Source organism: Portunus trituberculatus, chromosome 43 (assembly GCF_017591435.1).
Source record: "Portunus trituberculatus isolate SZX2019 chromosome 43, ASM1759143v1, whole genome shotgun sequence".
Classification (NCBI taxonomy): Eukaryota; Metazoa; Arthropoda; class Malacostraca; order Decapoda; family Portunidae; genus Portunus; species Portunus trituberculatus.
In genome coordinates this window covers 20,492,662-20,506,689 of record NC_059297.1, presented here as the reverse complement: position 1 = coordinate 20,506,689, position 14,028 = coordinate 20,492,662, and the positions used below count along the sequence as shown (strand labels likewise).

Sequence of the window (14,028 nt, the reverse complement as noted above, 5' to 3'; positions counted from 1 at the left end):
CTCCGAAAGGAAAACAAAAATAAGTGAGAGAGACATATAGACAGAGCTAGTGTTTATTTTGTTAGATTTTTAGAATCCCAATACAGGTGTTTTCAGCGCACATAGAGGTAGTTACTTCGAAAAAAAAGTAAAGGTCCATACTCAGGTTAGAAGATTCATCGTCATCAGAACCATCACTCTAAACTGTGCGTTCAATGGGCGCAATTCTGGAACTGTCCCTACAAGCACTGCGGGTGATCGCTCGTGCATAAAACTGTCCTAGATTGATACCTGGAAAGCAACAAAAAATAATGATGATAATAATGGTAATAATACTAATGATAATAATACTAATGATAATAATACACACACACACACACACACACACACACACACACATAATAATAATAATAATAATAATAATAATAATAATCATTATTATTATTATTATTATTATTATTATTATTATTATTATTATTATTATTATTATTATTATTAGTAGTAGTAGTAGTAGTAGTAGTAGTAGTAGTAGTAGTAGTAGTAGTAGTAGTAGTAGTAGTAGTATCATTATTATTATTATTATTATTATTATTATTATTATTATTATTATAACAACAACGATCAGAATTTTAAAGCATCTATCTCTCTCAATCTACATAAACTTTAGACAACATTTTATTGTACATTATTATCATTTTCATTATCATTATCATTATAAGTAATAATAATAATAATAATAATAATAATAATAATAATAATAATGATAATAATGATAATAATAATAATGATAATAATGATAATAATACAGCAAGAACAACAACAACAACAACAACAACAACAACAACAACAACAACAACAACAACAACAACAACAACAACAATAATAATAATAATAATAATAATAATAATAATAATAATAATAATAATAATAATAGGTAATATAGTTTATATAGTGGAACCACGTGCGCTTTGGGGACCATGGGAACCCCAAGCAAACGGGTTCGAATTCTGCAACGGTCCAAGTGTAGGAAAGACTTACCTGGGTAACAGTTCCCTAACGGGTAGGCTTTCAATTGGAGGTACCCAAAATACTTTCTCTGTCCCGTAATTCCCGTGAAAAGCCCACACTGTTAAAGAAAAAAAATGTATGGTAGGGTATGCTTATTCTACTATATATAGATAAATCAATGCATTTCTTAGATTAATTTGATATGAAATATAGCATATTTCAAAATCATTACATTTTGTTCTTACTGCATGAAAATTAAGAAAAGAAGATATTCATTATAGTGATGGGTATGGTGGAAACAGATCAGCTGCACCGTGCTGAATAATGACAAATCTGTATCAGACATACAAGGAGCTGTTTTACCTATAATTTATAACTAATATAGCATGACATCAATTAGTATTATGTATAATAACTTAGCTATAACACATAATTTTATCATAGAGAAATCTTACCTGATACTTCATCCATGGCTGGAAGAAAGAGGCCACTTCTGGACACGTGTGATGTTTACACACTCGTAAGATAGACATATCAGTCAGACAGCCAATTCAGGATGCGCAATGCTGTACTGTAGGTAGGGTGGCAGGAAACGAAGCAAACTCGTCAGATCTGACACACTGAGATTATTATCATTATTATTATTATTATTTTATTTATTTTTTTTTTTTTTTGGAAGGGGGCGGTAGAAGCCTCAATAGCACGGGAAGTTGCTTGACGAATTCGCCAGAGTGTGTACGTACTTTAGGGTTAAGACGATTTACTGCAGTGGGTGGTGGCGGTTATTATTTTTGTTGACTGAGTGGGAGGTGGATGCTTAAATATTCATATCAGGGCGAGTCAGTCTAAAAGTTACTGAATGTATGCTTCATAATGAAAGAATTACGAAGAGAGAGAGAGAGAGAGAGAGAGAGAGAGAGAGAGAGAGAGAGAGAGAGAGAGAGAGAGAGAGAGAGAGAGAGAGAGAGAGAGATTCTGGTTAACTAGCATTCATTTTATTTATTTTCCTCTCATATTTATTAGACATACGAGGAGCGCATTTATCCTGCCCAGAAATGGGTGACTACATCTCACCTCTCCATCTCTCACAACGAAGCCTCCAACGACATGTTTCACGATCTCTTCAACTTCATCGATGGCCAGAATGACGCCGGTGAGGATTTGGAGAGTTACTTGTGAATTACTATCTGTTTTTGTTTTTGTCCTTGTTCTTCATACGTGTGTTGAGGGAAGGTATGCTCATGTCTGTTACCTCATTCTCGTTAGCCTCAGAAATAAGCTATAGTATATTTCGTCTTTATAATATAAAAGTCGAATATATATATATATATATATATATATATATATATATATATATATATATATATATATATATATATATATATATATATATATATATATATATATATATATATATATATATATATATATATATATATATATATATATATATATATATATATATATATATATATATATATATATATATATATATATATATATATATATATATATATATATATATATATATATATATATATATATATATATATATATATATATATATATATATAAGCAGTTTGTGATTTACTGTGTGGGATCTGTTGTTTGCGTTTATAAAAACGTTTTGCTTTTGAAGTGATATTTGTGATGCTTATATCTGCATGATTGTTTGGTGATTGCATGGCATTGGTTCTTTTAAAATGGTCGAAGGAATGTGAGGGAGGGGAGGAGTTTGGAGGAATTTACTCAGAGGGGGCGAACATAATGAACGAACTTTGCTGAGACATTCTGAGGCTATTTGAAGTGTATACTAGGCATATTACAGTCTACTTGTGCTACTTGAAATTTAACAATGTTTCTTGTACTCTGTTCTTCTGCCTGTGCTAACATTAACTATTATTATTACATAACTGAAATTATTAAGTATGTTAAGACAACTTACCACGAGTTGTTTCTCACCATCCTCATATTTTTCTCTTCTCTCTCTCTCTCTCTCTCAAAGCAGCTATCTCTTCTGTGTAAATTTTGTTTCCTAGTATATCATAGATACTTTACATATAATGCTATATCAGTGTCATAGATGAAAAGTTTAGTAGGCGCTCAGTATAGATGATAAATGGGCAAGATTTACAGATGATATTTGTTAAGGAGGTGTGAGTAAAAACATATTTTTCACAATGTAAAGGATAAAAAAGGATTCTTTTAACATTTTTTCTCTCAAATCTGTAAGTGCATTTCATGCTGTATCCGTTCAATTATGTTAATATTTACTAGTTACATAATGTATGGATGAATTACGGGAAAAAAATCTTTTACTGAGGATTTGCGCACGACTCTACTCCTTGGTGGAAAGATTACAAGAGAGGCTATCACGCATACCGCTCTTCAGTAGAGGGTGAAGCCAGTGGGCAGACCCTGTCTGGTGGGCAGAGTTATGCAAGTCAACCCAAAACATTGAGTAGAGTTGTGCGCAAATTCCTTATAAAAGTTTTCGTTTTTTTTCCCTTAATTCATCCATATATCATGTAAATAGTAATATGATTGAATGGATACAGCATGAATTACACTTACAAGTTTAAGAGAGAAAAAAAAATTCCTTTCTTTTATTCTTTACATTGTGAAAAGAAAATGTTTACTTACGCCTCCTTATTCTGGGGTCACACCTTTCTTTTGATATACAACGTCCCCGACGGTAGTAAAAGGGCTGTCGCCGGAAGCAATGATGTCATTTTACTGGTTTTTGGCCTATTGTAAGATGTCTTAAGTCAAGTTGTACGTTAACTTGACGATATCGTATGATATCGTAAGATGTCCTTGTCATCGTAAAAGCATTATGACAATCAAGCGTTGCATTTAACTGTCGGGAAGAGATTCACGACAAGCAAAGCAATTTCATTGGGCATACGATGACGTACAGTAACTTTATAGAGAGATACTATGTCATATATGTTGCAAAAGACTGGTTTTTTTTAACATATGTTTAGTAGCAACGCACGAAAACGTTGTCGCAAGAATCGAAGTGACGAGTTTGACCACTCGTGAGTTGTCGCCAGTTCCCCCAAGCCAGTGCCGCCAGGTACAGAGTAATGGCATAGCTTCAAAGCGGTATGTGGTGGGATATATATATATATATATATATATATATATATATATATATATATATATATATATATATATATATATATATATATATATATAACTATCCTAATATAAGATTCTTTTAAATCCTTTGTTTTTTTCAGAAAAAAACTGCATAATATTTTTATTATTCTACAATATAGTGATTAGGTTAAGTTGGATACATTATATATCTATTTACAGAGACGGATTAATCAAGGGATGGCAATGGTAGTTCTGAAATGACTTTACTGGAGACAGAAATGCTTGAGTGACGAGATTTTAACAGCAGAAAATGTGCATACATATAAGGAAAAGTTGGATAGAAGTGGATATGGAGATAGTCACTATGAGCCCCACTCTAATCCTGTAATATACAACTAGGTAAATACAACACACACACACACACACACACGACCCGTGGGGATCTATAAGATGGGAGATGGAGTAGAACTGGAGAAAGTTAAAAAGGAAAAGGACTTGAGAGTGACGATGGAAGAAAACAATCAACCGGTAAGCCATATTGATAGAATTTTTAGAGACATATAATTTGCTAAGGCATATTGGAGTAGCATTTCACTACATGAGCAAAAAAATGATGAAGAAATTGATAAGTACTATAATAAGACCCAGATTGGAATATGCAGGAGTTGTGTGGACCTCTCATAAAAAGAAACACATAAGGAAGTTGGAGAGACTACAAAAAATGGCTACAAGAATGGTTCCAGAATTTGAAGGGATGACATATGAGGAGAGACTAAAGGCTATGGATCTACCAACCCTGGAACAAAGAAGAGAGAGAGGGGATCTGATACAAGTTTACAAATTGATCAACGGAATGGATCAAGTGGATAATGAGAAACTGATCCTGAGAGAAGAATATGACATTCAAAGCACAAGATCGCATAGTAAAAAGCTGAGAAAGGGAAGATGTCTGAGAGATGTTAAAAAATATAGTTTCCCGCAAAGATGTATTGAGACGTGGAACAGTTTGAATGAAGAAGTAGTGTCTGCAACGAGTGTGCATGCTTTTAAAGTAAGATTGGATAAGTGTAGATATGGAGACGGGGCCACACGAGCATAAAGCCCAGGCCCTGTAAAACTACAACTAGGTAAATACAACTAGGTAAATACACACCGCGTAGTGTAGTGGTTAGCACGCTCGACTCACAATCGAGAGGGCTGGGTTCGAGTCCTGGTGCGGCGAGGCAAATGGGCAAGCCTCTTAATGTGTGGCCCCTGTTCACCTAGCAGTAAATAGGTACGGGATGTAACTCGAGGGGTTGTGGCCTCGCTTTCCCGGTGTGTGGAGTGTGTTGTGGTCTCAGTCCTTCCCGAAGATCGGTCTATGAGCTCTGAGCTCGCTCCGTAATGGGGAAGACTGGCTGGGTGACCAAAAGGCGACCGAGGTGAATTACACGTAACACACACACACACACACACACACACACACACACACACACAAGTTTATAAATTGATCAACGGAATGGACCAAGTGGATAATGAGAAACTGATCCTGAGAGAAGAATATGACATTCGAAGCACAAGATCGCATAGTAAAAAGCTGAGAAAGGGAAGATGTCTGAGAGATGTTAAAAAATATATTTTCCCACAAAGATGTGTTGAGACGTGGAACAGTTTGAGTGAAGAAGTGGTATCAGCAACGAGTGTGCATAGTTTTAAAGAAAAATTGGATAAGTGTATAGATATGGAGACGGGGCCACACAAGCATAAAGCCCAGGCCCTGTAAAACTACAACTAGGTAAATACACACTCACACACTACCTCTTACCTTACTTGGTTCAACAGGCATTAAGATAGACATGACTGCCCCCGTGACTGTCCTGGTGCAGCCTGGTGAAGGTCCAAACTGTGAGAATAACTTCACTATGAGCTTTTATGTTCCTGCTGCTCACCAAGACGCGCCGCCTACACCTATCAACACTGATGTGTACATAGAGGAGCGTCCAGAGTTGCATGTCTTCTCAAGGTATTTTACATATAGGTACTTATAAGAAATCGTTACGCACCGTGTCCATGTATTATGTAGGCTGTTATAGACCTACAAACATGACAGTGGATGTTTAGATCTTAATTTCTTGATGATTTTACAAATCGAACATATATATATATATATATATATATATATATATATATATATATATATATATATATATATATATATACAAATATATTTACATCTACTTATCAATATTCTATTAATTTAAGATTATAGCATCATTCCAATTAGCAAGGAAATCAATTTTATTATAAAAGTGTTGATTAGAAACCATAGATCTTAATTTGACTAAAAATTGACGCTAGAGAAAAACGGTGCGTTTCATCTGACTCAAGACGACGGAGAGAGTTGACGGAACAGTAAGAAAAATGACAAAAATCGTCGAAGCGATGAAAAAAGTGCTAGTGTGACGCCACCTATTAGTGAACAGATATTCGCATTTAGATATCTCAAGAGATTTCCGAGGACTATATTCTTTTTCTTGATAGGCTGGTGTGTTTGTTGTTTGTTTTCTTTTGATAAAAAAAAAAAAAAATAGAAAATAAATTGGTGAAAAAAGTTAATTAACTAATGTCCACATATTAAGGCGGGTTTACACGTGCCAATTTGCGACTGAAATTCCAGGTCGCTAAAAGTACCGACCGAGCCCTTCTAGTCAGAAAATGTCACACATAGTGACTGGAAAGTATCGGCTAGTTGGTGCCTTGCGGGAAGTGAATGTAAACAAACAGTTAACCACCAAGATGTCTTCCTCCAGTGACGATGCTGAAGCTGTGGTTGTGAATGGCTTTCTGATAGGAAACTCTGAGTTAGGACCTCTTCTTTTCTTTTAACGATTTTTTTTTTTTTGGCGTACGGGAAGAGACAACAGAATACAACGAGACCTGGACAAAAAAAAATGCCTGTGGACAACACAAACTTTAACTATATGGAGGGTTTTATAAATCTGGCTAAGTAGAAGGAAAGAAGTATCTACCACTCACTAATCTTAAGAAGACTATGCACAATTGTGATCAAATTCAATGCTGAGAAGTCTTCATTCCTCACCTCCAACAGCACCCCGTATTGAGAGAAACAGTTCTTGTACAGTGGCAGCTATTTCGTCGAACGACGATTTGCGCAAGCTTTTTTTCTTTTTCTTTTTTTTTTTTTACTGTATAATTAGTTTCTGGGATTCCAAGATGTGTTCTTTTTCCTCACCAACTCTAACATCTCTACACCTGAAGACCAAATTTTCAAAGCTTACTCCGTAACGCCACAACGTGAATAAAATCGCAAATCGACTGAACAAGACCATCATGTTGGTCTTGTTTTACGACTGGTTTCTCGAGTCGACTTGCAACTTCAGTCGCCAATAGTCGAGGTCCTCTTATGGACCACTGTGGCATCTGCCTCCACAAAATTGAGGAAAAAAAAGAAAAAGAGGGATCATTGGTGTAAGGAATGCCTCTGCTGGCAGAGTGAAAGAGTAAGTAATGCGATGATGAACACCTTCCTTCACTGTTGGCATGAGACTGGGTGAGTGCGTGGTTACGTGGTAAGTCTCTGCCAAAATGCCTTTGGTAGAGAGTGTCTCCCTCTCTCTGTAGTCTCACCCACTTTTACCATATTTGGAAGTTCTGGTAAAGCAGTCGCGTTATTCCCCAGCGAAAAAGTCTGAATGTGGATGGGCCTTCAGGCAGTTCATTCCTCTAATGGCAGCAAGGACGCGGAGAACTTTTGTCATGTGGCAACCAATACAAGCAAAAATCTCGTTGATTTTCACTCCTGCTTGCTTTAAGTGATGATATGGGTTTTCTCTGTCCTGTTTGTGGTGGTTCCGGCCATGTTTTGTTCTTCAGAAGAAAACTGGGATGGCTATTGTCTACACATTGCGATCAACGTGAGGGCTGAAAATTAGCGGAAAACTTGATACCTAGCAACCAAACAGGACCTTGAGGTACTGAAGTAGTGTTGCTACCACATAATCGCACAATTATTCAAGGGATACCAGCATTCACTATTTCGAGATAGGTGAGAGCATGTTGAATATATAGCGTTTATCGTTTAGATGTGTTCACCGCGCACTTTAACAGAAGGGCGCATCTTCAACCGCACACTCTATCTAATCGCTTATGTATTAAATCAGAGAAATATTCATTTGAGCTCCACACACACACACACACACACACACACAACGGTCTATGAGTTGTGAATTCGTTCCGTAATGGGGAAGACTGGCTGGGTGACCAGCAGACGACCGTGGTGAATTACACACATCTCTCTCTCTCTCTCTCTCTCTCTCTCTCTATTATTATTATTATCATTATTATCACTACTATTGTTATCAACATTATTATTAGCACCAATACCCTAGGTTGGGAGGTGTGTTTCTTCCTTACTCCGTTCTCTACTATATGAACAAAACCCCTACGAAGAAGAGGAGTGCTGAGGACATCTCTGAGGAGCACCCCTTCATGGCCTCCCATGCCAGGGCGTCTGTCTTGCGGCAGGCCAGCCATGGTTAGGGTTGCCACCTCCACCTCCTAAAAATACGGAACGCATTAGCTGAGGTTGGAACAGTGATGGCGGGTAGAAAGTCAATTATATTGACAAGGCTTGAAGATAAGCTCTTCCATAAGTACCCTGTATTAGGAGGAATTCAAGGATATCTTGACTAAATGTGAGGATATATTGCAAAATACGTTCATCAGTCAAATTATCAATAATATTTTTTGAAACTACATGTCTGTATAAATTCTAAAGAATGAGACACTGAAAAATATATTTCCCTTAATTAAAGAAAAAAAAAAAAAAAAAAAGAAAACCCATTTGGAGAAAACAGTAGCTACCTGGAATATGAATGGATCATAAATATAGCCATTACTTATACATTTTCCAAGTGAACAGATCCTGCAGATGTAGCCATGTTCAGTACCAGGTACCTAACAGGGATGAGACATAGGCATGGCACAGCACAGCAGCAGTATTCTCCACCCCTCTCATTTCTAGACTGACAGGCGACAGCCGTTGGTGATGGACCGTGGAGGCGGAGCGAGATATTACGTGTACTGTTCACATAACGCACGGGCGGCACGACAAACCCCTAACAAACTCATATATTTTTGTGAACTGGTTACGTATTTGTTTCAATATTTGGGCACGATGACTTATTAATTTGTTTCATTTGCTTGACTATTCATACAGGCAAATACGGAACAAATGGCGTTCCGTATTGATTCAATACGGAACGCAGCATTTCACGCTTCAATACGGAACGGTTCCGTATTTTAAGGGACAGGTGGCAACCCTAGCCATGGGAGACCAGTATCCATGTGAAGAAGGTAAAACTTCCTGTTGGTGGAGTGGAGAAGCTTTGTCTCTCTGTCACTGACTGCATGGCCTCCCTTGACCTGACCAGACAAAGGGTCAAACCTTGCCTCCTCGCTGCTACTTCTGCCCCCCTACGCCATCCTTACCTCTAGGCCTGCAGGACGCCAGTTCACAAAAATATAAGGGGTTTGTCGTGCCGCCCGTGCGTTATGTGAACAGTACACGTAATATCTCGCTCCGCCTCCACGGTCCATCACCAACGGCTGTCGCCTGTCAGTCTAGAAATGTGTGTGTGTGTGTGTGTGTGTGTGTGTGTGTATTTACCTAGTTGTATGTTACAGTGTGTGTGTGTGTGTGTGTGTGTGTGTGTGTGTGTGTTTACCTAGTTGTATGTTACAGGGTGTGTGTGTGTGTGTGTGTGTGTGTGTGTGTGTGTGTGTGTTAGGAATTGTTTAACTTAGTTTGTTGAACCAAACTAGATACCATGTAACTAAAACAAATAACGCAATATCTTCAGGAGGTTCCACGGGTTTGCCCAAGACAAGGACTGGATCTTCAATGCTGATGCTCTGGCTCAGGACCTCCTAACAGCTGGCGAGGAGGATATCAACCTGCAACACTACTATACCGCTGGGTACGACTCTCCCTTTGTTATCTTCAACCGCACTAATGAAGTCTGGATCATGAAGAAGTGAAATAGACTTCAGCAATAATTAGGGTGCAAAAAATCCACCTCTTACAATCGTTCATGATTGTATGCATGAATTCAGGCATCAGCTATTGATATATTAAATTCAGCTCTTTGAGATTTTAATATTGAAAATGTTTTTTTATTGAAAAAAAATATATATATATATATATATATATATATATATATATATATATATATATATATATATATATATATATATATATATATATATATATATATGATAATAATGACAACAATAATAATAATAATAATAATAATAATATCAATAATATTAATAAGATAACAATAAAATAATAATAATAATAATAATAATAATAATAATAATAGTAATAATAATAATAATAATAATAATAATAATTGTAATGATAATTATAATAAAAATAATAACAACCATTTCTTGTATATATATATATATATATAACATTCCTACATCATGATGAGCTTTAAATCATCCTTTTATGCCACTCTGGTGAGTGAAAGCTTCATAGGTGTTATTATGGAGTGCTCTGGTGAGGAGGGCACTCATGCAGTCATTATACATGGTGTGTCAACCCACATTAATGTTAACCTAATTGAGGTACCAGTTGGCTTCCATGGACTCAAGAGGAGGATGGTGGGGCAGATGTCAAGGTCTCAACTGTTGGGTGTGGTGACTGGGAAGATGCCAAGTGAAGTGTATCACCTGGGCCTTAGACATTGGCGTGTGGTGCAGTACATGCCAGAGCCGGACCTATGTCGCCACTGCAGTTGCTAGGAACACAAGGAGTGGCGTTGCCAGTTTGCCCCTCAGTGTAGATACTGTGCTGTTTCCCACAAGTCAGTGCAGTGCCTGGACAAGATCAAGGAGGATACCAAAATTCTTCCTCGCTGCTGCAACTGAGAGGGTGATCACAACGCCCACTCCACCCTCTGCACTGTCAAGCCTTGCCCTACAGGAAGCCTGCCACTGACAAGGTGTTCTGCCAGGCTCCACCTCCTCAGACCAATGCCTAGACAAATAGGCCTTCCTTCCTGTCTGCTGTCCCTCACCTGCCCCAGCCTTCATGCTCCACCAATGGCACTTCTGCCACACCTGCCATGTTGCTGCTGCTGCAGCAGCACACTGCTACAGTGCCCTCTGCATCTTCCACAACAATGCCCCAGCCTCGGGGCACTCAGGAGCTGCCTGCCACCAACTCCATCCAGCACCTCACAGCAGTGGTGAATGTGCTAGCTGCTAAAGTGGACAATCTCTCTGAAATGGTCTCTGCCCTCAGTAATCAGTTTGCCACTTTTAAGAAGCAGCAAAAAAAAAAAAAAAAAAAAAAAAAAAAAAAAGTGCCTGGTGGGACATCCCTTGTGGCCCTCACCCCATGTCCAATCAGTGACACCAAGCAGGACCAGTGAGACAGTGACGTGTGCCTGCAGAGTGTGTGTGACCCATCCAAGGCAGAGGACAATACGTACTGCAGGGCAGTGTGTGGGTGCCGCTGCACCCTCTCCGAAGAAAGCTTTCCCCACCAAGCCAGTCCAGGGAGCCACACGACAACCCCGGGGCACCTTGGGGATGGCCCATGTTTCCCCTGCTTCAGAGGACAAGTCACCTGAGGCAGACTGTGATAGGGATACCACCGGTGAATGGACATTGGTCACCCGCAGGAAGAGGCACTGCTCCAGCCCCCTTCCAGTCCAGACTGCCAACCCCAAGCTAAACCAAGGATATGTGATATCAGCCCTGCAGACCCTAGTGGAGCAGATGTCTCACCTGACACAGGACATGGACGACCTAAAGACCCAGGTGCAACACCATCACAGTGAATGGTAAGACTTTCCGCACCTTAACATGTCAATGGTCTACATGCTCGTTTCACTGACTTACATTCTCATGTGAGTGACCACTTCATCCTGGAGATGACCATCCTTGTGCACTCCATCCCAGCAGTGACCAGGAAGAGTCTGACAGTGCCACCATCAAGGATGGTGGGCCTTGTCCTCCATGTGGTGGTGTTGTACTCTGCCATGAAGAGCTCCTTCACTGACACAAAGGCACTGTATGATGGACTGATACACACCATTCAAGGGACTCCAAGGGTTCTGGCAAGGACCCACACTCCACGCTGCTGGACTTACACTACTGACCCTGTGATTCTGAACTGCCAACAGGCAATCTTTGCCTACCAGAGACATTGGCAACTTAACCTAGCAGGCACAAGAGTCATGGGATGCTATGGTTACTGTGGCTCAGCACCTCATAGATCTAAGGCAGCAAGAAAGGAAGAAGTACTGGGTCTCCTTCCTGGATCAGGTGTGCAGGACCTGGTCCCTCTGGGAGGTGTGGCACCACATCAACAGTGTCTGGGGCAAGCCCAGGCGGCAGGTGTGTGACCCTGATCCTACAGACAGGGCACAAGAGCTCGTCCTGCAGTGGAAGGAAGCCTCATACTTCTCTGGCCTTCCTGTGGAACACCAGGAGACACTCGATCAGCAAAGACCACAAAGGATGGAGTTGATTTGCCACAGAGTTTATCTGCCAGATGACACCTGTGTGCCTATCACGCATGACGAACTCCTCTCAGCAATTAAATTGGACAAGTCAACAGCTCCTGGTAAGGATGGCATCACCTATGATATCCTCAATGCTCTCCTGGAGATAAAAGTAGACAACCCTGTCTTAGATCTATTTAACATGTCTTTCACTGCAGGCAAGCTTCCCACTCTTGGAAAACAGCCATTATCATCCCAATCCCCAAAGGTGATGGCACCTTTCGCCCCATTTCTCTCACCAGCTGTCTGTGTAAGATTATGGAATGGGTAATATTGAACGGACATATATAAGGTGGGCCATATACTCTCTGGCAATGTACATGGCTTCCTAAAAGGTCATTCTACAAGTCATTGTTTTGTTGAGTGCCTTATAAATAAAGGTGCTACCTACAGAGCTTTCGTTGATCTCAAGAGTGCCTTCGACAGGGCCAACAAAAATGTTATTATAGAAGAACTCATTCTCAAAGGTGTCAAAGGTAGATTATTAGGGTTGATCAGGGACTATTTGTACAACAGAACAGCACAGGTTTGGTTTCAAGGTGCAGTCTCCTCTGAAGAAGTCTTTGAGCTTGGAACACCACAGGGTGGAGTCCTTAGTCCAATGCTTTTCAATGTTTTAATGGACAAAATTGCGTGTTGTTCCTTTCCGCAGGGCACCCAGGTCTTCATCTATGCTGATGACATACTCCTCCAGTGCCCCACACCCAGGATTCTTAGCTCGGTCACAACGAGCTGCATTGTATGTTCAAATGAGACTTGTTATTAATGAATGTAAAACCAAATCTCAAGCCAAAGGGAAGGTCTCTGAACCACCCACTGTAAATAATGTACCCATCCCTAGAGTTCATACGCACAAGTACCTGGGTGTTCAGATGAGCTTCAGGAAGTCTCTTCAAGCCGTCCACTATGTTCGAGACCTCTGTCTGCCACGGCTAGCACCACTTCGGCTGCTAGCCAACAGGGGCCTGGGGGGTGGCATTCCAGTCCTAAGAATGTTCTATATATCTGTCATACGGTCCCTCATTGACTATGCAGCCCCTGTTTAATGCAGTTTAGTGCCACCCAACTACGTCACCTTGTTCAGAATGAGGTCATGAAAATAATTTTGGGATGCGCCAAGACTGCACGGAATGAGATCCTCAGAGCTGAACTGCACCTGCCGAGTGTTATTTGTAGAATACAGAAAATTACTTGTCGTACTGTTGGTCGGATGTTAAGCACGGGCTCTGACTCACTAAAGGGATTACTAACCCCTCTGTATCATGATACTTGGACTCCTACAACTCCATACCTCAGGAAGATCTTGGGAGTACTGACAAGTGTAGGTGTAGCCGAGGCCTGAACTAATGTTGTG

General features: G+C 39.5%; 1 protein-coding gene across 1 annotated transcript in view; it reads left to right on the top strand.

Annotated features, from left to right (window-relative positions):
* LOC123518330 (heme-binding protein 2-like) overlaps positions 1-10,156 on the top strand; it is a 16,129-nt gene extending 5,973 nt beyond the window's left edge. Inside the window, exons 3-5 of the mRNA XM_045279092.1 lie at positions 2,011-2,140; positions 5,917-6,097; positions 9,957-10,156. Coding sequence (XP_045135027.1) covers positions 2,011-2,140; positions 5,917-6,097; positions 9,957-10,134 — 489 coding nt within the window. The 3' untranslated portion in view covers positions 10,135-10,156. The remainder of the gene's footprint in view (positions 1-2,010; positions 2,141-5,916; positions 6,098-9,956) is intronic.
* The last annotated feature ends 3,872 nt before the right edge of the window (positions 10,157-14,028 follow it).